Source organism: Acartia tonsa, chromosome 2 (genome assembly GCF_053477335.1).
Source record: "Acartia tonsa isolate MP-2025a chromosome 2, ASM5347733v1, whole genome shotgun sequence".
Classification (NCBI taxonomy): domain Eukaryota; kingdom Metazoa; phylum Arthropoda; class Copepoda; order Calanoida; family Acartiidae; genus Acartia; species Acartia tonsa.
Window position 1 is genome coordinate 30,376,790 of NC_137261.1, and position 22,822 is coordinate 30,399,611.

General features: G+C 32.3%; 1 protein-coding gene across 1 annotated transcript; it reads left to right on the top strand.

The window, feature by feature from the left end:
- The first annotated feature begins 38 nt into the window (after positions 1–38).
- LOC145312498 (uncharacterized) lies at positions 39–22,749 on the top strand. The gene is made up of 18 exons (XM_080151755.1): positions 39–55; positions 147–2,240; positions 4,664–4,923; positions 5,280–7,187; positions 11,039–11,286; positions 11,644–11,765; positions 13,426–13,523; positions 14,103–14,182; positions 14,513–14,638; positions 14,893–15,021; positions 15,478–15,621; positions 15,938–16,057; positions 17,178–17,263; positions 17,980–18,060; positions 18,401–18,582; positions 18,845–18,912; positions 21,702–21,767; positions 22,154–22,749. Exons 1-18 carry the CDS (start codon positions 39–41, stop codon positions 22,289–22,291), a joined length of 5,967 nt encoding a protein of 1,988 aa, XP_080007881.1. The 3' UTR covers positions 22,292–22,749.
- Positions 22,750–22,822: the final 73 nt, after the last annotated feature.

Sequence of the window (22,822 nt, forward strand, 5' to 3'; positions counted from 1 at the left end):
ATTAATGTACTTATTTCTTTGTCTGACTTGTTGTATACATGGTGTGGGAGGCTAGGTGTCACTTAAAAACTTTTTTCTGTCTCTCCCCCTTTATATAAAATTAAAATTTATTTTAATAAATAAAACAAACGATCAAAAATATTCAGACATCCCTTTTCTCTACTTGGTGGACCACTGGTGCCTTACTCTATTGACTCAGAATCTGAACTCTCATCATTAGAAGATGATGTTCAAGAAACAATCGTTAATATTCCAGAAAAATCGTCCGAAATTAAACAAAATGCTAATTCTGTTCAGCAAAAATCTTCCATCCTGAGGCAGCAAATTAAAACAGAAAGTTCCAATCTAAAGCAGCAAGAGGTTGAAACAGCTTTAATTGAAGAACAAAAATCATCCAGTAACAAAAAGGGGCTTGTAACATCTGTAAAATCTGGTCAAATAATGCACAAATTAAAGTTAGATAATGTAAATAGTATTGAACCAAAAGAATATGTGGACAAGGTTAACAAAGAAGACCTGCATGTTAGTACTGATCAATCTGAAAATATAAATAAAGAGTTTGTTACAGGAAGAGAAGCAATTACTATTGATAACACTTTTGATACCTTCAATGATACTCTTGATAATATGAATACGGATTTAGAACAAGTAAATAAATACAAAACAGAAACAGCATTCAAGACAACAAATCAGAATGTGTCTGACCTGTCTTTTATCAATTCTTTGTCAACTAACAAAGATTCTAATGTCACTAAAATCAATCCTATTATCAAAACTGAAGGTACAAAGTCCTCAAAAATCAGAATCAAGTTCAACCAACAGAAAGGAAAAAATGTTCCTCCTTTGCAATTAACTGAAATACCATCTGTTACATCAGATCAAGAATATCTTACATCTGTAATTGACATAGAAAAGGAAAAAGAACAGAAATCTCTTGTATCTAAAATTCATCTGTTTGAAGAGAGTGAGGTTGTAGAGCTTAGAGATGATGCTCATATTTATCAAAATAATGATGAAGACTATGATACCAATGAAACGGCCGAAAATGTAATCCTTGATAAAGAAGTTAATACTGTTTCAAAGTGTCCTTTAGCAGACACAGATGATGTTTCTTTTGAAGTTTTAAGTGATAATGAAGGTGTTGGCATTATTAAAGTTGACTATTACACATCAAAGGACAATATGTCTCATAATAGTAATGTTAACAAGGAGGTTGATAACCAATTAAAAGAAAAACAAAAAGATAAAGTTGAAGCAAAAAGAATTGGAAATGCAAAAACATTGCAAGATTCTGCTGATATTATTTCAATCTTAGACGATATTAAAAAGGCAGCAAATACTAGTTCTGATATAGAAATCATTAATGAGGTCAAGAAGCAGAAAAGAGCTGACAAAGGAGCAAGAGAATTTAGCAATCTTGACAAGCAAAAGGAATTAGGAAGGGTTGATGTTAAAATTCCCAAACAAACTAACACTTTAGTTGATAAAACTATTATTAACCAGGTTAATACATCAAGGCCATCTGTGATAATGTCAACAAAGTCTTTAATATCAACCAACCCAGTACCACCAGCACCTGACATGGCGAAGATTATTTCAAGTCTGCCCAAGATTCCTAAAAAAGAAAGATCAAGCCCCTCCCCTGGTCTAAAAAGAATTACAACACCAAATAGAAGAGCCTCTAAAGATATAGATGTTATCGATAATTCAAATAGAATCAAGGAGAAACATAGTGAAATCAAACTAAGCACAACCAAGCAATATTCGAAAGAAATGGATAATATCGAAGAAAACTCTTTTGTCAAAGAAAAGCCTATTGTTAAGAAAAGAGGCAGACCTAAGAAGGGTGATATTAAAACAAACAAGGCTGCAACAAATTCTGTAAGATCAAGACCTAAATATACAGAGACATCTTTAGGTGAAGCTCACAAAATTACCAGTACTAAAGAAGAAATAGTTATCAGTGACACTTCAACTGAAAGTAATATTAACTCTAACCTTTTTAGTGATGCAAATAACAAAATTTTTGACTTGGTAAAGCAAAGTTTAATTGAAAAAGAATCAACCCCTGAAAAATTATCTAGCAAAAATTCTAGCTCTAAGGAGAAAGTTGAAGAAATAGAAGTGACCAAAGATGATGGAGGAGCAGATGACTTTGATTTATTTAGTCAACTTGATGATCTTGAGAAAAGCATACGAGAGGAGGAAAGGGATAACAAAGAAAACTCGGATAATGAAAGGTAAGTGATTTTAAGTATTTTTACTAAGTCACTGCGAGTAAACCTTCTAAAAAAAGCAGGGTGTCGGAGCCGTTTAATTTTGATGCGGCTCCGGCTCCGCGGAGCCGTATCTGGAAATACGGCTCCGGCTCCTACCTTAAAATTAATATATCATTTTTTGTTCATTAGGTATTGAATTTGATAAAATAAAATAAATAATGTAAAATATTTTGCTTTTATTTGATTAAAGCTATATAAAAGTAGAAGGATGTGTGTCTATTTGTTAAGTAACAATAGTTTTTCAGTTTATTATATGGAAAATAGACCGTTGCCAAATTATAATATTTCTTTAAAAAATCATTTTTAGCTAATCTGGAGTCGGAGCCGTTTTTAACGAAAAATATGGCTCCGGATCCGGCTCCACCAAAAATGTTGCTGCTCCCGTCTCCGGCTCCGAAACACTGAAAAAAAAGTATTAACAACGATTAATGCTGAACTGTAAACAAATATGATAGATATATACATAGGCGTCCAAGGGGGGGGGTAATGGGGCGATTACCCCCCCCCAAACGAATTTGGGGGTGCCGTAGGCACCCCCAAAATTTTTTTCATTTTACCCCCCCCTAAAGATTTTACCCCGGGGGTAAATTTTGGGGGGGGTAAACAAATTTTACCCCTGCCAACAGATTTCAGGGGGGGTAATTACCCCCCCCCCCCAAGCAAATTTTACCCCCGGGGTAAAAATTTTGGGGGGGGTAAAAAAAATTTGCGGCGCGCTTCGCGCGCAATTTTACCCCCCCAAAACCGAATTACCCCCCCCTTAAAAAAATTTTACCCCCCCCAAAATAAACAGCTTGGACGCCCCTGGATATATAAGCAAAATAACATGTTAATGTTGAAAATCAAATTTTTTCTGACAGTTCTGAGCAAACGTGATATGTTTGAATTTAAATGAGGACTATCCACGATCAAGAGCAAGTGATTCTAAGCATCTTCCAGCATTGACCCATAGTATTTTTTTAGTAGCGAAGCTACTCTATAATTCACTTTGTCCGTCCGTCAGTCCGTCCGTCAGTCCGTCAGTCCGTAACGCTATGGGGGAAATGGGATTTACTCAGCTCCTATAAAAGATAGAAAGCTGAAATTTTTTGACAACATTCCCATCATTAAGGAGCACAATTAACTATAAAACATCAATGGCGGTCGGACGGCTTTTTAGCAGGTTTTAGGCTATTTTTTTATTTTCCACATTTTTCCTCATATCTTTGGTGTTTAGGGTCCAATTTTAAAAATTTTTTCAGTTAGATATATCAAAATTAAATTTTCCGTCGTTTGAAGAAAACACCAATGGCAGTCAGACTGCCTTTTTGCAGGTTTTTGGCTATTTTTATATTTTTTACAATTTCCCCCATATCTTTGGTGTTTATGGTCCAATTTTCAAACTTTTTTCAGTTAAAGATATCAAAATTAAATTTCCCTTCGTTTGAAGAAAATAACAATGACGGTCAGACTGCCTTTTTGCAGGTTTTTGGCTATTTCTATATTTTTTTACATTTTCCCTCATATCTTTGGTGTTTATGGACCGATTTTCAAAATTTTTTCAGTTAAAGATATCAAAATTAAATTTCCGCTCATTTGAAGAAATCAACAATGACGGTCAGACTGCCTTTTTGCAGGTTTTTGGCTATTTTTATATTTTTTACATTTTCCCCCATATCTTTGGTGTTTATTAATCGATTTTCAAAATTTTTTAAGTTAAAGATGTTAAAATTAAATTTCCCGTCGTTTGAAGAAAACAACAATGACCGTCAGTCCCATCCACGAAATTTTGTGCTTCGCTACTTATGGATGTTGTCATCCTTGTTAGTAAATATACTAGGTTTATGTTTAATATTTGCTGTTAAACTGTTGTTTAATAGCTTTGCCACAAAAGTATATTATTGTGATTAAAAATGTATATTTAGAAAAAGGGTTGGTAACTTGTGAACAGTTTAATTAATGTACTTTTGCAATTTACAACATTTGATGCTTTTCTGTAGTGTTATTTTATTTTGTCCTTTGAACTCAACAAAGCATTTGATGATATTGCTTTAAAAATTGCTTTACATTTCAAAGTTTTTTTTTCATATAAAACCATGGTGAAACCTAACTTTTTAGTCGATAAAGCAAATATTAAGCATAAACCTAGTATATTCACTAAAAAAATACTATGGGTCAATGCTGGAAGATGCTTAGAATCCCTTGCTCTGGTTCGTGGATAGTCCTCTTTATTCGCAGCATGAATTACCAGTAATTTTTATTTGCGTGCTTCTCTGTTAGTTTTTTAAACTTTCCTCTTACGTATTTCTGCATGTAAGGCTAAATCAAAACATAATTTTCTTATCTTCTAGTATAGATAAATAGCTAGAATTTTTGCTAGGTAATCTAATGTATTTTCATTTTAGGTCTATTGTAGATGTAAATGATTTTTCAAATATTAATCCTGTTGAAACTGATGACAAAAATGTTGCATATGAAGAAATCAACGTATCAGGTGATTCTGTGATGGAAGTAGAGCCAGACGTAAATGAAGAACAGTCTATAGAGGCCATTCAAGAGCTTATTAAGTCTAGTCAAAGAATAGAAGAGAAAAAGTATGTGCCTGAAATACCAGAAAAATCTGAGAGTTTAAGCATTCATAAAACGTCCTCCAAACATGATCTTGGTAAGCATTACATTTTCTGTTTCCTTGTATAAAAGTAAAAGAATTTTTGTGTTCGTGTGTGTGTTTGTTGCTAACCGCTAAACTGATAAGGTTTTCCTTTTAAGTCATGCTCCTTGTAGGTTCAGGAAGGTTTTTAATCATTTTAGGGAAGCAACCTCCAATGAGAAAGATTGAAAATGTGTTTGTTTAAGAATTGTTTTAAGGCAAGATTTGTTTCACGTGTAAGGTTCATGATCAAATAGTTGATCAAGCATTAAGTTTTTATGATACCGATTTAAAATAGAAGGGAAAAAAATATTTTAATTTTACAGCTATGGTGTAATTTTAATAAGTTTTAGTCATAAACCTAATTTTAGATTCTGATGATGATGAACTTGGAAAGTTTTCCCCACTTAGCCTAAGTCCAGATGTACCTAAAACTCAACAAGATGAAGATTTAAAATCTGCTGATTTATCAGATGTTGAATATTCTGTGACACCTGACAATGACTCAACTAATAGTGCTGATGAAGATGAAAAGAATAGCAGTAATGAGAACATGGAGAGTATTTCCGCATTTATTTTCTCCCAATCATCAAGATCTGAACCAGAAGTTGCACAAAATAAAACTGGGTCTCAACTGATGAGTACCAACAGGCAAAAGAGTAATGAAGATATTGAAAGTATCTCTGCATTTATTTCATCAGAAGCTGTTGCTGGAAATAAACCTAAGTCACCAACAATAATCACTAGCAGACAAGGATTATCAACGATGAAAACAGACATAGGAGAACAATCAACAAAGGATAATTTCAGACCTAGATCATCACTGATGAACATTAACAGAACAGAGTCATCCTTGATTAACAACCATGAGGCAGCAGAATCAACAAACAGCAGACTAGGATCATCACTGAGTAACACAAGTAAACCAGGGTCATTACAGTTGAACACAAGCAGACCAGGATCATCATTGATGAACACGACTAGACCAGGATCATCACAGATGAATTTGACAAAGTTATCAGATGGTGATGGCATCATTGATGACCTTCTAGCAGAAAGTGATGAAGATGATAGTGAACTTGCTGAAAAACCATACATTTCTCTTCGTTCTGATACCAAAACTGAAAATTTAACATCCAATATCTCAAAAGATAAAATCTACAGTAATGATTATTCAAATAAAAGTTCAAATTCACTTTCCTATAATTTTGTTCCATTCGGTTTTATGCCTGAAAGTTTTAGAGCTTTAAGTGTTAGTACTTCTAAATTGTCAAATAATTCTGAGAATGAATTGAAAGCTATTGAATCCTGTAAACCTATTACTGTTGGTTCCTCAGAAAGGGCATACAAACCAGAATCACCATTAAAATCCTTAACTCCTAAATCATCCAACATTGAATTACCCAGAAAAATGTCTACATTTGAATCTCCAAGAAAGTCTTTAACTCCTGAAAAGATTGGAAGAGTTTCATCAAGCAGTCCTGCTGCCACGATAGGAAGTCCATTTAGATCTCTGACAAGACCCTCAACTCCCAGTAGTGCCAAGAAAAAGAAAAAGAAGAAACACACAAAGAAAAAATGTCCGATCTGTGAACTAGAGATGAAAGTTATTGGTGAATATGATGCGCACGTGAAGCAAGACCATAGCAAGGCATGTCCGTACTGTCATCTCAAGTTTACCTACAATCATGGACTTGAAGACCACATAGCCAGTCAGCACAACATGGAGGCAGATATTTGTAATAGTGCAGCTTGGCTCTGCATTAAATGTGATAAAAGCTTTACACGGGAAAAGAAATTTAAAAGTCATGCAGAAAAGCTACACAAATACAGATGTGTGGTAAAGAGATGTAAAATGGCTTTTGTATTGTCATCTGATTTATCCTCCCATATAGCAAATGGTCATAGTAAGGATAAAGGTAAAACAGAAAAAGTTAAGGCCATCCCAGATGAAACATTAACAATTAAAGCAAAAGATTTGCCTAAATCCCTTACTTCGTCTCCTATATTACCTTTGCCTGAATCAACAAGCACTTCTAGGGCTAATCTCAAATCATTTACTATACCAAAGACAAATGCAGGGAAGAAAGGCATTAGCTCCAGTATTGAAGTTGCTGTTTCTAGTTCAACTCTCAGCGATAACAAGAATGATAATTCTACACTGGGAGTGGATACAAGTGGAGATGAAGAAATGATGCTCTGTGAGTTCTGTAAGATGAGGTTTCAGTTTGAAGAGTTTATGGAACATAGTGATCTTAAACATGACTTCGTATGTTCAGGTATTTACCGATTTCATAAAACTAACTTTTATAAAATGAAAGATTTTTTGGCACTCATAAAATGCAACACTTAGATATATTCATTTCTTAATATTTTCTAGAATTAATAAGACTCCACTTGTTAGATATTTCAAATGAGATGTTCTTTATTGAACAGTATATCATGACATGACGAGCGGACACTCATATTTCTTCGTTTATTACAGCGTGTCTCATTTCAACATCTTGTGCCATTGCACCCTCAAACTATTTTTCCTATATATTTGCTCAATTACTATAAATCTATATTATTAATTATTTTTTATGTAACAAGGAGAGGGGGGTTGTACATTTTAAGGAAATAAAAATTCAGTAACAAATTTTGGCCTAGTTATCAACCTAATTCTTTTAATAAACTCTCTTTTTTATTAGATCTACATGTAAAACTTTGAAAATTGAATTTTGGGACTTTTCAAAGAGCTATTGGGGCAAAAGAACCCCCCAAACACTAAAATTTTTAGTACTGAACTTATTTTTAAAGATATCGAGCTGATTTTTTAACTGGAACCTTTTATTACATAAATGAGTTGATTAGCCACCCCATATTTGATTTTTGCACTTTACTTTTATAGGGCTTGTAAGCTTAAAATTTATAAACTTTGTATTTGGGGGGGTTGTTTTACCCCAAAAGCCCCTAGAAGGATAGTGCGTAAATGAAATCTGTAGTTACTACTTATTTCAGTTATGTGAAAAGAAAAGTTTCCAATAAAAAATCAGCTAGATATCTTTAAAAATAAATTCAGTACTTAGAATTTTGGTGTTTGGAGGGGTCTTTTGCCCCACTAGCCCCTAGAAGGAAAGTCCCAAAATTCAATTTTTAAAGTTTTACAGGTAGATCTATTAATGAAAGAGAGTTTACAAAAAGAATTAGGTTAATAACTATAAAAACAGGCCAGGCCAAAATTTGATACTGAATTTTCATTTCCTATAAGTGTACAAACTACCCCCCCCCCCCCCACAGTGGAATTTTTGGCGGGTTTGGGGATTTTTTAACTTTACCAGTCACAAATGCCAACAAAAGCTTATATTAAATGAAAATAAAGTTAAAACCTATCACATACAGTTAATGGCTTGTATAATATAACATATTATGCACATATTATTGTGATTCAGGATAAGAAAAATGTCCCAAGAACTAACCTACTCAAATGGTTAAAAATTCAAAATTTATAATTTAATTCATTTTGGAGAGAAAAGTTTTTTAGCACTGACTTATACCTCAATTATAACTTATTATAACTTTTAGGTCTTATTAAGGTGATTACGATTAATATACATAGTTTTTCAACAATATCATACAGGGCTCGGCAACCGCGCGTCAGCCGTGTCCAAGCCACAAATTTTTTTAGATCCATTTTGATGTTTTAAAAAAATTTCTTTATAAGAGGGAATGCCAAGTTGGGTCAAGTTTAAACTTTCAGTTGATTTTTAAAATTGTAAAGGGTTTTCCTGAGGCATACAGGCTGAAAACCCTGAAAGCCCTATTATGCGATGAAAATAGAAAAAAATAGGAGATGCTGTTTATAATTTTACTTACGTTCTCAAATCGATAAACTGATTTTAATTCATGGTGTTTATAGTAAGAATATTCTTCAAATCAAATTAATCTACTTTAAATTAAGTGCTAGTGGCTGCGCCCCTGGAGTCAAGGGGCTTTGTATTAAAAGAGACAGAGAAGGGCTAGAAAAATACCCTAAAGTCTTAAATCTAAAAATGAAATAGCATAAAACCAACACGGTACTAATTTAGAGAACCTAATTTCAGTATTAATTGAGATCTTAAGCTTCAGACAAAAAAACTTTAGGTTATATTATAGGATATCTAAGAGTGTTGTTCTAGATCATATTATCAATAACAAAAAGTATTATAGCTTCTGTATATTATTATGATTTCTACCTAACGTTAATTTTATACATATATATGACTTTTTAAACATCTTAAAAAATATAACATATCAGTCCGTAACGCCATAGAAGAAATGTGATTTTTACAGCTGTAGTGAAGATTTATATACATTATTTTGTCCGTTTATCTGTCGGTCATTTTTAAAAGACATAAGTCTCATTTTTTAGAGGTTTTGTGATTTTTAAAAGTTTTTCCATAATCTCTCTCTCTCTCTCTCTTTTGTTATGACTGACAACTGAACAACTGCTCCACCACCCCATTCTGCCCGTTTGCATATTCCAATTTTTTTGTGCTTCGTTACTTATGGATATTGTCATTCTTGTTATATTGTAAACTTTTAAAAATTTTCAAATCTTTTAAATGTTAAGAATATAAAAAGTTGGACGAACATTGAGGTAATAGAGTAAATGAAAGTAGATTATAAGATTAAATCCATTACATTTAGAGACCAATAGCACTTGATAGTTGAAAATTTTACCTTTAATATAATTAAATATTTTACTCAGAGCTATATAAGAACAGACGGACAAAAAATGCAGAAAAAAGCTAGTTTGTCAGGCTTAGAAACCATGTAACCATAACAATTTCAGATAGGCAGGCAGCATGACCTTCATGTATATATATTGGGCTTGGCTCCAAAAAGTATCATATAAAAATTATTCTAAACCTATTAAGACTAGCACAAAAATTTTATCTAATTGTCAAGCCATTTTATGAAAGATGACCGCTAGATCATTACAGACATACTGACGTACCAATCAAGATATAGATATGAGGAAAATTATTATTATATAAAAATCAGCCGAGTAGATGAAATTTTTAAAATACAAATCAATTGTCTGTCAGAGAATTAACAATAGACTGACAGACTAATTTTATTATAAACTGGCTGCTCATTAGTGTAGGGAATATTCACATTCATTTTCAGATGTCTCTTAAATAGCCACTGAGAAATTCATGTTTCCGCCAATAACATTTCTTGCGTACAAATGGACAGATTTACAGACATACGGACATTATGATTTATAGATTAGTTGTGCTAAAAATAGGTTTTCATCTTATTATATTATATAAAGTAGTAAGTTTTTAAGTTTTAAGCTTAAAACTACAATAACTACCTAACTGATTGAGTTCTTCATTTTAAGAAAGATTTACATAGGTCCTAGGAAGGTTTTAAGGTATTTTTTAAACTTCTTCTGACTTCTTTAATACAGAGCCATTAATTGATAGGGATGCAGCCTCTAGTAAAATATATATATTATATTAAACGCCTTTAAAGATGGTATTTTGACTTTATAATAGCACTTGATATATATAAATAAGATTAAGAATTGTCCATTTTTAAAGCTAATTTACCATTTTGGGGCTACGAGGTGCCAAAAGTTATGAACTAATCTTGAATTATGAATACTTGAATTTAATCAGGGCCTAAATAACTTTTGGCACCTCGTAGCCCCAAGTTAGAAAAACCTTTAAACGTAAAAAATACATGTTATTTTAAGATGCAATTTGAGGTGTTCTTGGATTTTAAATTACAGATTTATGACAACTTTTCTTTTTTTTCTTGGCATTTTGAAGTAGAAACATCTGTCTATATCAATGAAATATTGTTACATATCATTTAATCAGATTTTTACACCAATTTATTCTAGGAAAAAGTAGGAAAAGCAATGTATGATGATTTTAATGAAAAAATTCACTTTTTTAAAATATATTCCTTTGACCACGTTCAGCAAAACGGCTGTATTTTGCCTAATTTTGTAGTATATAAAAAAATCTGTTGTATAGCAACTTTTGAATGGTAATACTAGCCTTTGGGACATTTAACTCAAATTTGAGGAAATTTAAAAAATGACCAAAAATCCTACTGTGCCCCCCTTCTTGTTATGATGTTTTTTTATATCTAGATATTCTGTGTGGGCTTTCCTTTGTTCATGAAGACACTAAACTTGAGCATGAATTTAATGCTCATGGCCTTGAGGCTTGTACGGCTGTGGGACAAGGTACAAGTGGCGGATACTCGACTGGACAGAAAAGACAAACAAGAAAAGTTAGTTCTAGTCAGAAAATAAATGATGATGATTTACTTTATGCCAGTGATAGAGACACGAGTTTAGATGATCTACTTGGAAGTCCACAGTTTAATAATGATCAGGTGGGTTATTTTATATTTATTTTTAAGATTTTAAATTTTTTTACAGTTATTGCATGACAGGGGTGTATATTTTGCATAAGATCCATTTTTTCCCATATATATGCTAAAAATATTCAACCCCAGCCCCCTATAGTTGGAGGAAAATGAAACATGATATTTAGAAGAGAAAAAATGGAAAAATCAATGAAGTACCTAGCATAGTAGCTAAGTTAATAGATAATGATTGTTGCTTTATTTTTACTGCAAATATAGTTGGGTGTTGGTTTTGCAGTCGTATCTTCACAGTTTAGGTACTCGCTAAGCAACAGAGGGGTACATTATATTTTTTTTAAATCTTAGCAAGTTTAATGTGTTTAGGAACCAAGTTCAGAATTTATAAGCAAGAAGAAGAATTTTACGGATTCTATGCTTATTGATTGTTCGTCTGCCAATGTGAGTTATGACGAAAGGGCCTCTGTCAGCAGTGTAAACGTTTCAAGGTAAATAAGATTAGTTTTCGTGAAAACTGATAACTTTTTTAAAAGCAAATAAATAGGGTCGGCCCTTCCGTCGTTACGGTTAGCTCTTCTAATTAATTTAAACATGTTAGAGTTTTCTTATCTATTTCAAACTTTGCATGGTGATTCCTGTAACAGTTTGATACGACTTTGAGAGCGTAACAATTATAAAATCGTTAGCAGAAAGTCCGTACTTCCATTTAAAATATGCTAATATTTTGACAACGACTTTTAACATGATATAATTATCCCAATCATCTAATTTTTATAGTTCTGATTCCTATTACAACTAGAGTTGGAAATCCGAATCCAGAATCCACCCAATTTTTGACCAATTTTGGAATCCGAATCCGGAATCTGTTTTTAATAGCGGATTCGGATTCTTAATTAAATTGGTAGGCTAAACTTAGCATCTTGACTTTTTCTTTCAACTACCCCTTTTGAAGGCAACGATTATCATCATTATATATAATATCTTTTAAAATCTGGTTCGATTCTCAAAAGTGAATTATAGAGAACACCAAGAACATTAATTTTTAGAACATATGTAGCACTTAAATTTTTTAATTTTTTTAAAAAGCCTTTTAAAATATTGTTAGAATCCGGAATCCGCCAAAAATAAGAATCCGAAATCCGCGGCGGATTCTTGTAAGAATCCGAATCCGGTCCAAAAATTTGACGGATTGCCATCCCTAATTACAACAAGGTACAATCTTATAAGTGAAGTATCTCTGTAATCAAGTCTTAAATAGGAATTATGTCCTTAAACAGTTTTCTATATTTAAGCAGTTTTGCACCAAATTTACTTACTATTTTGTTTAAATGAAAAAATTACTGTCCTTTCGTGTGATGACATACAAACCGCACAGGAAGGATGTGTAGAAATGATTTTCCGAAACTTGTAAGCTAACTCGACTATAAGTATTTTTAAATTAATTGTAGAATGTGTGATACATGGTCTGTCTTAGCGAAATTTTGCATAACTTCGCCATTCTTATTTTTAGCTTGTAAGAAAGACCGGTGTTCTTTGTGTATTTTATAAAGACATCAGTTTTCATAAAAACAATTTTGTTAGAATTTTGTTTAGGGATGGCAATCCGTCAAATTTTTGGACCGGATTCGGATTCTTACAAGAATCCGTCAAAAAAAAGGCGTATTCCGGATTCTTATTTTTGGCGGATTCCGGATTTTAGCAATATTTTATAAGGCTTTTTTTAAATTAAAAAATTAAAGTGCTACATATGTTCTAAAAATTAATGTTCTTGGTGTTATCTATAATTCACTTGCGAGAATCGAACCAGATTTCAAAAGATATTATATATAATGCATGATAATCTTTATCTTCAAAAAGGCGGAGTTTAAAGAAAAACCCCAAGACGCTAATTTAAGCCTACCAATTAAGAACGGATTCCGTATTCGGATCCGGATTCAAAAATTGGCGGATTCCGGACTCGGATTGCCAACCCTAATTTTGTTGCTTTTCTTTAGATGTTCTCAGAACTATTTAATTCTTTTACGAAATTGAAAAAAAATTCTTTCCTGAAGAAATATTAATCCATCTATAATTTTTTTTACTTTTACCCGGGAATGAATTATATTAAAATCTCCATAAATTTGTTTAACCCTGTATCCGTATGTTTAGATCCTTTGATGCTGTGGAATACCTGGAATCTGATATGGCCAGAAAATATCGAAAACAGTTGCAGTGCTATCAGTGTGATGCCCAGTTTAAAAATAAAGGTATAGTCCTTTATTTAACTATGCAATCAATGGTCAAGCAGGTGTGTTTGATGCAGGTTTGCCCGGGGACTTCTTCTCCATCTCCCCGGATAGGACCACTCCGGAAAAGCTTGCATCCTCGGTCCTTACAATCACATAGTTTAATGTAGTAATATGTAAATCCGCTATTATCTCACAAACAGACAAACTTGGGGATGGGATTACGTATCCCAGCCCCCTCTTTGTGAGCCCTATTAAGCATTAAAGTTAGTTAGCAGGATCTTTCAGCATTACTAACAGACAGAGAAACATCCTCATCTGTTTTAAATAGCTATTGGTCCATCTCAACCTAAGGCAACTTTATCAAAATAACATCTTTGTACAGGCCAAATATTTGTTTCAAAAACTAAGGTTTTTATTCTCAATTGTCTTGTAAAATCAGTTAACAGTAAATAAAAGTCTATTTTTAAAAAATCTTAATTATATATTTAATGTTTCTTTTTGTTTCCTGATTAAAAGAATTGTAGAGATGCATCGCATCTTACCAAATATGTTAATTACATTAAGGAATATTCACGAAATCTTTTATTTTTTTTTCAGGGGATTATGAACGTCACATGGAGTATGAACACGACGAGGAGCCTTCCAATATTCCATCTTCCCCTGAACCAGAAAAGCAGGTGCAAATATAGATAGATATATATAGTTACATAGGACTATTGGTAATCTAAATTTCTTGTTAAATCTGTAATTTATTTTTTAACTTGGATGTCATCCGTATGTACTAGGCATGAATCATGATATTACGTATACACTTTTTGGACTTTTGGAGGATTTATCAAGATAAAAGAACTAGAAGGAGTCAAATAACTTAATTTAATACATTTAAAGAATATCACAAGAATATAATTCATTGAGAAGTCGGACATTGTGTGATTGGAATATTCCAACACCCTACTAACGTATTTAGTAGATTTGTTTTAATTGTAATATAATGTGTGTATGACCAGGATGAGCAGGAGGGAGAGGATACCTCGCTGGAGCCAGCTGCGGCCACCCAACTCTGCCATGTGTGCCACCTACCAACTGAAGATCTTATTGGTCACCTTAAACTGGTACATTCAGAATCAAAACAGGTTGGAAGGCGTTATCCCCTTAGAAAGTTTTTTTTCAACTTTGTAAATTTTGGTTAAGGAGGTTGCCTTAAAATCCCAAAAGAAAAAGCCTTCTAAAAACAACTCACTCCCGGCCCCAGAGACGTTTTAGTCATAAAACTTTAATTAAAGTTGGTCCAATTGCCCATTTCTCTTAAAGCCCCTGGGTGTGTAGCCGCTAGTTCTGAAACATTGATCTGGCATCATCCAGAATAATTGATTTGTTTTATTTTAAGTCTAAAATGGTGACACAGAGTAGCTGTAATCATTGTGGAGTAAAATTCTGCACCCCACTGGAATATCATAAACATGCAGAAATCAAACATAGTTTCCCCTGCAAAGGATGTAAGATGACTTTCATCATGGTAAGCAAAAGTTTGTTAACATTCGAAAGAATTTTTTAACCTCTTGAAAATAACGAATAATTTGAAGAAGCATTACTTGACGTGAAATTGCCGTTTAATATCATGAATTTTCGCTCCTCAGTTTTAGGGCCTGTAGGGTTGGGGCACCCCGCAGTGGTTAAATAGACAATACATAGGGGAAAAATCTCCCCTTTTTAAAATCATTTTTCAACCTGCATTATGTGTGATTGCACCGATATCCTTCATGCAGGGGACAAGGGGCAAGATACACAGCTATAAAATTCTTTGAATCCATTTACTTGTATTCTTCAATTCATACCTAAGTACTTTCCATCGGCTTTATCCAAAAAAAAATAAACTGAGTTCACTAAGTTATGAATCAAATACACTAGGTACCTACCCTTTTGTGAAACTGCCCCTTAAATATTAATCAGTGTTTAAGTTTTTTCACTTTAGGAGATGGATTTAAAAGCCCACGCGGAGAAAGTCCATGGATCCAAAACTGATGTTTCTGGGGCACCCAGCAGGATCCAACCCACTACTGGAGCTTATACCTGTGAATTTTGTGGAAAAGAGAATAGCAAGAGAGCCAATTATGACAGGAAGAGATTTAATTCACTGTTAATGCAAATCTATCACTGGGGTGCATACTGCATAGCAATTCATCAGGGGAATGTGAACCATTAGGGGCTGAAAAAAGGGTAATATATGACTTCCTAAATTCAGTTTTTTCTATTACTAATCACACAAACAATCAGTTTTTCTGGCTTAATATTTATTTTACAAATAGAGATTTTGTACATCTGTATTTTATGTTTTATTTAACAATATTCTTGATATTTTTAGAATTTTTTTTATATAAAAGCAAACTAGGTACCTATAAATCAACACAAATAATAAATCTTAATTGAAAACTAGGCACATAGCCAAGCTGCACAATGTTGAGTGTACATTAATAGGTTGTGAGAAAATGTTTGTCCAGGATATTGATCTTAAACATCATCTTATCAATGACCACGGTGTTCGTTATATCAAGGTAATTAATCCAAGTATTTTAAAAGCGAAGCTACTCGATAACTGATGGTGTCCTTCAGTAGGTACCTTTAGACTTGCTTTCTCATTTAAAGCTAGTAATGTTAATGTAGTAGCGGCCGCAGTTATCAGCCGTCACTGAGTTCGGGTATTACGGCGGTGTAAACAGACGTGGACAAGCGTTGTTATGGAGGAGCTGTGCTTCTCTATGTTTCACCAACAACAACTAGAATATCAGTTAAGATGTGGATTTATTAAAGGTTTACAAAGTACTAACTATAATACAACAAAATGCTAAATACATGGATTGGAATAATTAATAATCAAAATCAGAGGTTAAATATATCTGTACAACAACAATAATTGGCAAAAGTCATCCCCCTCCCCGAAAGGGGTGGGGAATGGTAAGAGAAATCAGAATACACACAATAAGGTTGTCAAACTATATGTACTTTACTACTTGGGGGTGTTTAATGGCCCCACCTCCTCAGGGGAGATCACTAGGACCGCCCTTAAGTTGGAAGCAAAGCTAACCTACAATTAGGGGCATTGGGTGGCGAATACCACATTAAGACTTTTTAACCAAAATTCAAGGGTGCATATTCTGCACAAGATTATTTTTTCCCCTGCTTAAAAGTATTTCATTCTTCCCCCTCTAGTTTTTCCCTCCAAGGAGGGGGAAATCCTTTTTTTAATGCATTCAGTAAATTAAAGTTTTCTTTATTTTATTAGATACCTATATTACAAATGTGGTTCAATTTACTATTATTTTTTCATTTTTTTGCCACCCTCACATTTTAGCCGGGGATCCTATTCAGAATATACACCCTTGCAAAAATATCTAGAGAACTACTAGATCATTTCAAAAAGCTTCGCTACTGTTTAATCGTGTGTGAACTTATTAATATATATTATTTGAGATTGTACGACGATTAGGCATAAGACTCTATAAATTAATACATAACGGGTAGGTATATTAAACTTTCACATAGTTTTCAGTGCTGCTAGGTACCTTAAGTATTGGATAAATACGTCTTATTTGAAATTAAAATTACTTTAAATTACAAACTTTTAAGCTAATAATATTGAAGCTTGAAAAATCAATTTTTATATTTTTTGTTCAGATCGGAGATTCTTTCGAGGCTAAGCTGACTCCGGGTAGGAGTAAACTCAATGCCAAAATTATGGATGAAGCTGAGAGATGGATTGCGTAAGTATAATCTTTAGATGCGTAGCATCTCTATGAGTAATTGCCTGACTCACTCACTCCTTATAACAGAAATGTACTGAGGTGGGTTTTAAAGATCTAGAATCGCTAAATCGGCAATTTTATTTTTTATAAATTAAAAGAAAAGTGTTCTAAAATCAGAGAAGGGTTTTACTAAGGGAAAAGGGAATCCTCTACTTCTTACCCACCCCTCTTCAATTACATGAAAAAACAAAATATACTTCCACCTTACTTTAAAAGGTTTCGTGATTTTTTTTGTAGAATTGATTGTTAGAATAGCTACCCATGGGTTTTACTTAATTTTTGTAGATTGTTTATATGATTTTGGAGGATTTATTACAAACACAATTTTGGTTATATGACTGCCATAGCCGAATCAGCGATTCTAATTTTTTAAAGCATCCACCTCTGCATGCTATTCGAATATACTCAATTTACTTTATTTCAGCCGATTAATTCCAATTGAAAATGCCGCAAAATTTGATACTTTGTTGGGGTAAAGTTAGCGTATAACTTGTTTTTTTCGTGTAACTGAAGGGGAGTGGGTAAAAAGGGTAGAAAAAAGGGAAGGGGGTTGTGGGGAAATTTTCCTTTAGAATTGTTTGTCAGAATCACATTCCCTTTCCTATGCATTAATCATGTCTGTCTTTTATAAATGTTACAACTACATTATTTTATTGCGGGACATATATTATTAGGTGTCCTGTGGCTATGGAGAGAATGAGAGCAATAATAAAGGGACAGCACTCATCTAAAAGACATGAATTATTCTTTAACAAGTAAGTACTTTTAATTTGTACATTGGAAAAAGTTCACACGTTCTTTTTAGGTAAAAAAATCATTTTTGACTTCAGTGTTTTCATTCACTGGGATGAAATACGATTATAAGGAAACAGGAATTTTACCGAAAATTAGCATAAATAAGACAGGTAGCCTTTTAAAAAAAGGAATTTTCTTTTGAAAGGTGGTAGGTTATCAAAAAAATTCTTTTAAACTTTTCTGTGCCTATAAGAAACTTTTCGGCAAATGAGAACCATATCAGCTCATCCGTAAGTAAAACAAATACACATCCTATTAACTTTACATTAGGATAAAAATGTATTTGAAATATTTGAACAGGAACGAACGAGAGCAATGCAACGGAAGAAGCACAAGCTACTTGCACAACCTGTCCAATGGAAGATTTTTTGGAGACCTTGACTGTATAGAGACAAATGTCATAGAAAATATTCGACAAAACATTGTGGAACCTATGGTAAAAGAAGGGACTGCGGACAAAAGACTTATAGAACTATTTGAAGGTAGTTTATATGCATACTTTTATTATATAAAAGTTTAGTTTCAAAATAAAGACCTTTAAGTTTTTAGAAATTGAAATACGGACTTTCTGGCAACTATGGTAATAGCTGTTGCGCTTTCAGATTTGTACCACATTGTTACAAAAAACATGTTGCATGCTAAACGTTGACGCGTTTGAAATAATATTATATGGATTAGAGGGTTTCAGAAAGATTTTACATGTCTTTAAAATATTCTATTACATTGGTACATATGTTATTTTAGTAAAAGAACAAAGTCTGTTGTATACCTCTCTGGTAATGTGTCCAGAAACATTTATACATCTTTGCGAGGTAATCTTTGATAGCTTTTATCTAAACTTTATATTCTTGTAATTAAGGATGACAACATCCATATAAACGAAGCTACAAATTCGTACGGTAGGAAAACGAACGTTAATATTTCTAGAGAGATGAATAAGAATAAAAAATCGTTTTTAAATTAACTTATTTTAAATGGACCTACAGATTTATTAATAATGAGAATAGAGCTTTTACACTTTCGAAATAAAAATCATATTTAATTGCTACAGAAATTATTATGCCCAGTTTAAAATCGATAGAACAAATATAGCATGCTTAAATTTAAGATAAAAGCTTCGTTTTTAAAACTTGAAAAGGAACAAGGATGACAACATCCATAAAAGCGAAGCACTGAAACGGTAGGACAAACGGACATTAACACTTGTATAGTGTCTGAACTGAATAAGCAGAATATTAAATTATAAGAGTCGAAGCAAAATTGTAAGTAAATTTGTTGAAAAACTGCTTGATACAGGTTAATGTTTATGGACATACTTACATTTTTAGGACTTGATTATAGAGTTGCTTCGCTTATAATATTGTTCTTTGTTGTCCCAGGAATCAGTATACAAAAAAACATATAAAATTGGATCACATAAAAATTTGTTGTTAAAAAAGTAGAAAATCAACATGTTTATAATGGACGTACGGACATTCTGGTAATGATTATAGAGTTGCTACGCATTCTAAATCGTACCTAACTACTACAGGAACAGGCTGGCCACAAACATACTATTTCCACTATTTCCACTATTTCCACTATTTCCACTATTTTTGCATACTATGCAAACTATTCCAAAAAAATATGCTATTTCCACTATTGTCCAAAATTGCATACTATTTCCACTATTTCTTTGGATTTCAGATAAATCTTCAATTTTTAGGTAACTAAAACAAACTGATTTTTTTGATCATGAAAAGAAAGCCAAGTAGCAGGTTTCATCGCATTTTCACAGTATCTTTTCTCCTATTTCTAGTCCCTGCGGGGGGCTCTAACCCTGCGGGGCAATCATTAACACTTACCTAACCTAAAATAGTGGGTATAGTTATTAACCTGATTATTTTTGTAAACTCTTTTATATGATTAATTATCAATAAACATTAAGTTTGACACTTTCCTTCTAGTGGCTAGTGGGGTCAAACTTCCCCCAAAACTACTAAAACTTTAAGTTCTGGGCTTTTTTTTAAATATTGGGCTGATTTTGTTAATGAAAACTTTTTTTCTTCAAATAACTTAACTAAATAATCACTATAGATTTCAATTAGGCACATCTTTTAAGGACTAAATTTTTTAAACTCCCCCCCCCCCTTCCTTGTATTTTATAACTTAACAATTGGGGGTTGTTTCACCCCACTAGCCCCGAGAAAGAAAGTATTAAAATGAAATCTTTAGTTGCTACATAGCTCAATTATGTGATAAATTTACATCAAAAAATCAGCTTAATATCTCTAAAAAAAAACCTCAAGTCTTAAATATAAGTGTTTTGGAGGGTGAAATACCTCACTAGCCCCAAGAAGGAAAGTGCCAAAATGAAATCTTTAGTGGCTACCTAGCTAAATTATACAAAAAAAGGTTTACATTAAATAATTTAGCTTAATATCTCTAAAAATAAGCTTAGACATTAGATTTTAGTGTCTTAGGGGCTGTTTTACCCCATTAGCCCCTAGAAGAAAAGTGCCAAAATTCAATTTTCAAAGTTTAACTGGTATATTTAATCATGTAATTTTACAAAAATAATCAGGTTAATAATCAGGCAAAATTTTATACTGCATTTCATTTCCTATAAGTGTATAAACTCCGCCCTTCCTCCTCTTTTACTACAAACTATACCCATTTCAAAGACAATTTTTAATTAAGCTAAAATTGAAATTACACAAAATATACAAATGTACCTTTATAAAATAATTATATAACTCCTAAGTGCTAATCTAATTTTAAAAAGGTTTGTGTAACTAGTATCAAACTTAAAATTCATGAAAAATCTGCATTTTTAAAACTTAAGATCTTTAGAGGATAGCTCAAAAACTAATTATAGTACAAAAACATTTTATACCTTTATGAAAACTAGAGGTTATGAGCTTTCCAATGGTATACATAGCATTTTTCTACCACTTCTAAGTGCTGAGCAATGACATGTTTAATATATTTGTATATTTTTTTGCAGGATTCCCAATGTGAATTTTAGATTAAAAATAGCTAAAATCTTTTTCCCGGTTTTTCTCCTAAGAAGGAACGCTTTTGATTTTGTTTTTTGCATTTTTCAATAGTCTCTATATGTATAAATCAGAATCTGTAATAATCTCAGATAGCCCCTTTCAAAAAACTGCTTTTCCCTTCCGCGACCAGTGATTTTAAGGCCCTATAGTGTTTTAAATGCTTGCTATTTCATACTATTTTGTTTAAAATGCATACTATTTCATACTATTTTTAAAAAATTTACATACTATTGCATACTATTTTTAAAAATTTTACATACTATTGCATACTATTTACTTTTTTTTTGCATACTATTTTATACTATTTTGAAAAAAAGTCTGTGGCCACCCTGCAGGAATGACCATGCAAAGTTTGAAATCGATAGGACAATTCAAATATGCCTAAATTATCAAATAAAAGCTATCTGTCTCGGACGGACGGACCGACCCTAATTATAGAAAAGCTTCGCCTTTATATATAATTAATTTTGCTCACTGTTCGTCATAAAAGAATTGTATTAAGTTTGGAAAGCTCTTGTCTAATAATAAGTGTTATCTGGATTTTAAATAGTTTCAATATTTAGGCAAAATACAAAATGAAACGTATAGAAGCAGAAAACCAGTTTTTGGAAGTTCAAATTGACAAAGAGGTAATGAGTTTATTTCGTTAAAATCATATAAAATTAATACTAGGCATTTTTGACTGAAATAGAAGTTTGTCGGCTGTTCTATTCTTAAGTTTTGGAAACACTATCCCTCATTCGTTGCAGGAATAAGGTATAACCAACAAGCAAAATAAATCTAAAATAATATTTAGGGGTTCCTCAAATGGAGAGGTCGTCAATTTTACGATGTGTTGCCCCCCAACGACAGCTGAAAAATTTCAGTCCTTACTTTTTGGCAAATAATATTGATTTATAGAAGGAGTTATTTGTTATTGGGGCCGGGCTGTAATTCAATTTTTATCTATTGTTTTTTTTATCATTTCTTAAGACCTTGAATTTAATCAGCATCTAGATAATGACGCCATTTTTAGGAGCTTGAAAATATGAGAAAAGGTGCCACATTGTATAATGTTTCACCTTGTGTAAGTCCCCGCAGGGATCCTTACGCCTATACCAGTAGCGAGTCAGACGGGGATTCAGACAACATGGAGGATTTTGATACGGATTAAATCAAACGGTTGTAATCTACTATTTGAAAGTTAAACAATATTTGTAAAATTTTAGTTATTCCTATGATGATGTTTATTTTTTGTCTTACTTTGTAAGCTTCAATTGGTTTTTTAATTTATTTGTGAGTATACACTCTTTTTTTATTATTAATTTGTAAAAAGATTTTGTTAATTATATCTTATTAGATATTTCTTTGTATAAGAAAGTTAAGTACCTACTGGGTACATGATTAGTTATATATGTATTATGATTTTCTAATTTTCTACTTATTAAAGTTCTATTTTTTTTATTATGAAAAAGAATATATTCATTCTGGATCAGATATTTGTGATTTTGAAAGTCATAATTATGAATGGCATATAAATATATACCTATGTGATATAAAGCTTTTCAAGTTGTCACTTGCATAATATTTGTTTATATTCCTATCGAATAATCAATAAAATTAAATAAAAAACACTGTTTGATTAATATAAAGGGAAAAAAACTTTAAGATAAAGTCTTAAGATGATATTATCCATAGCGGCAAA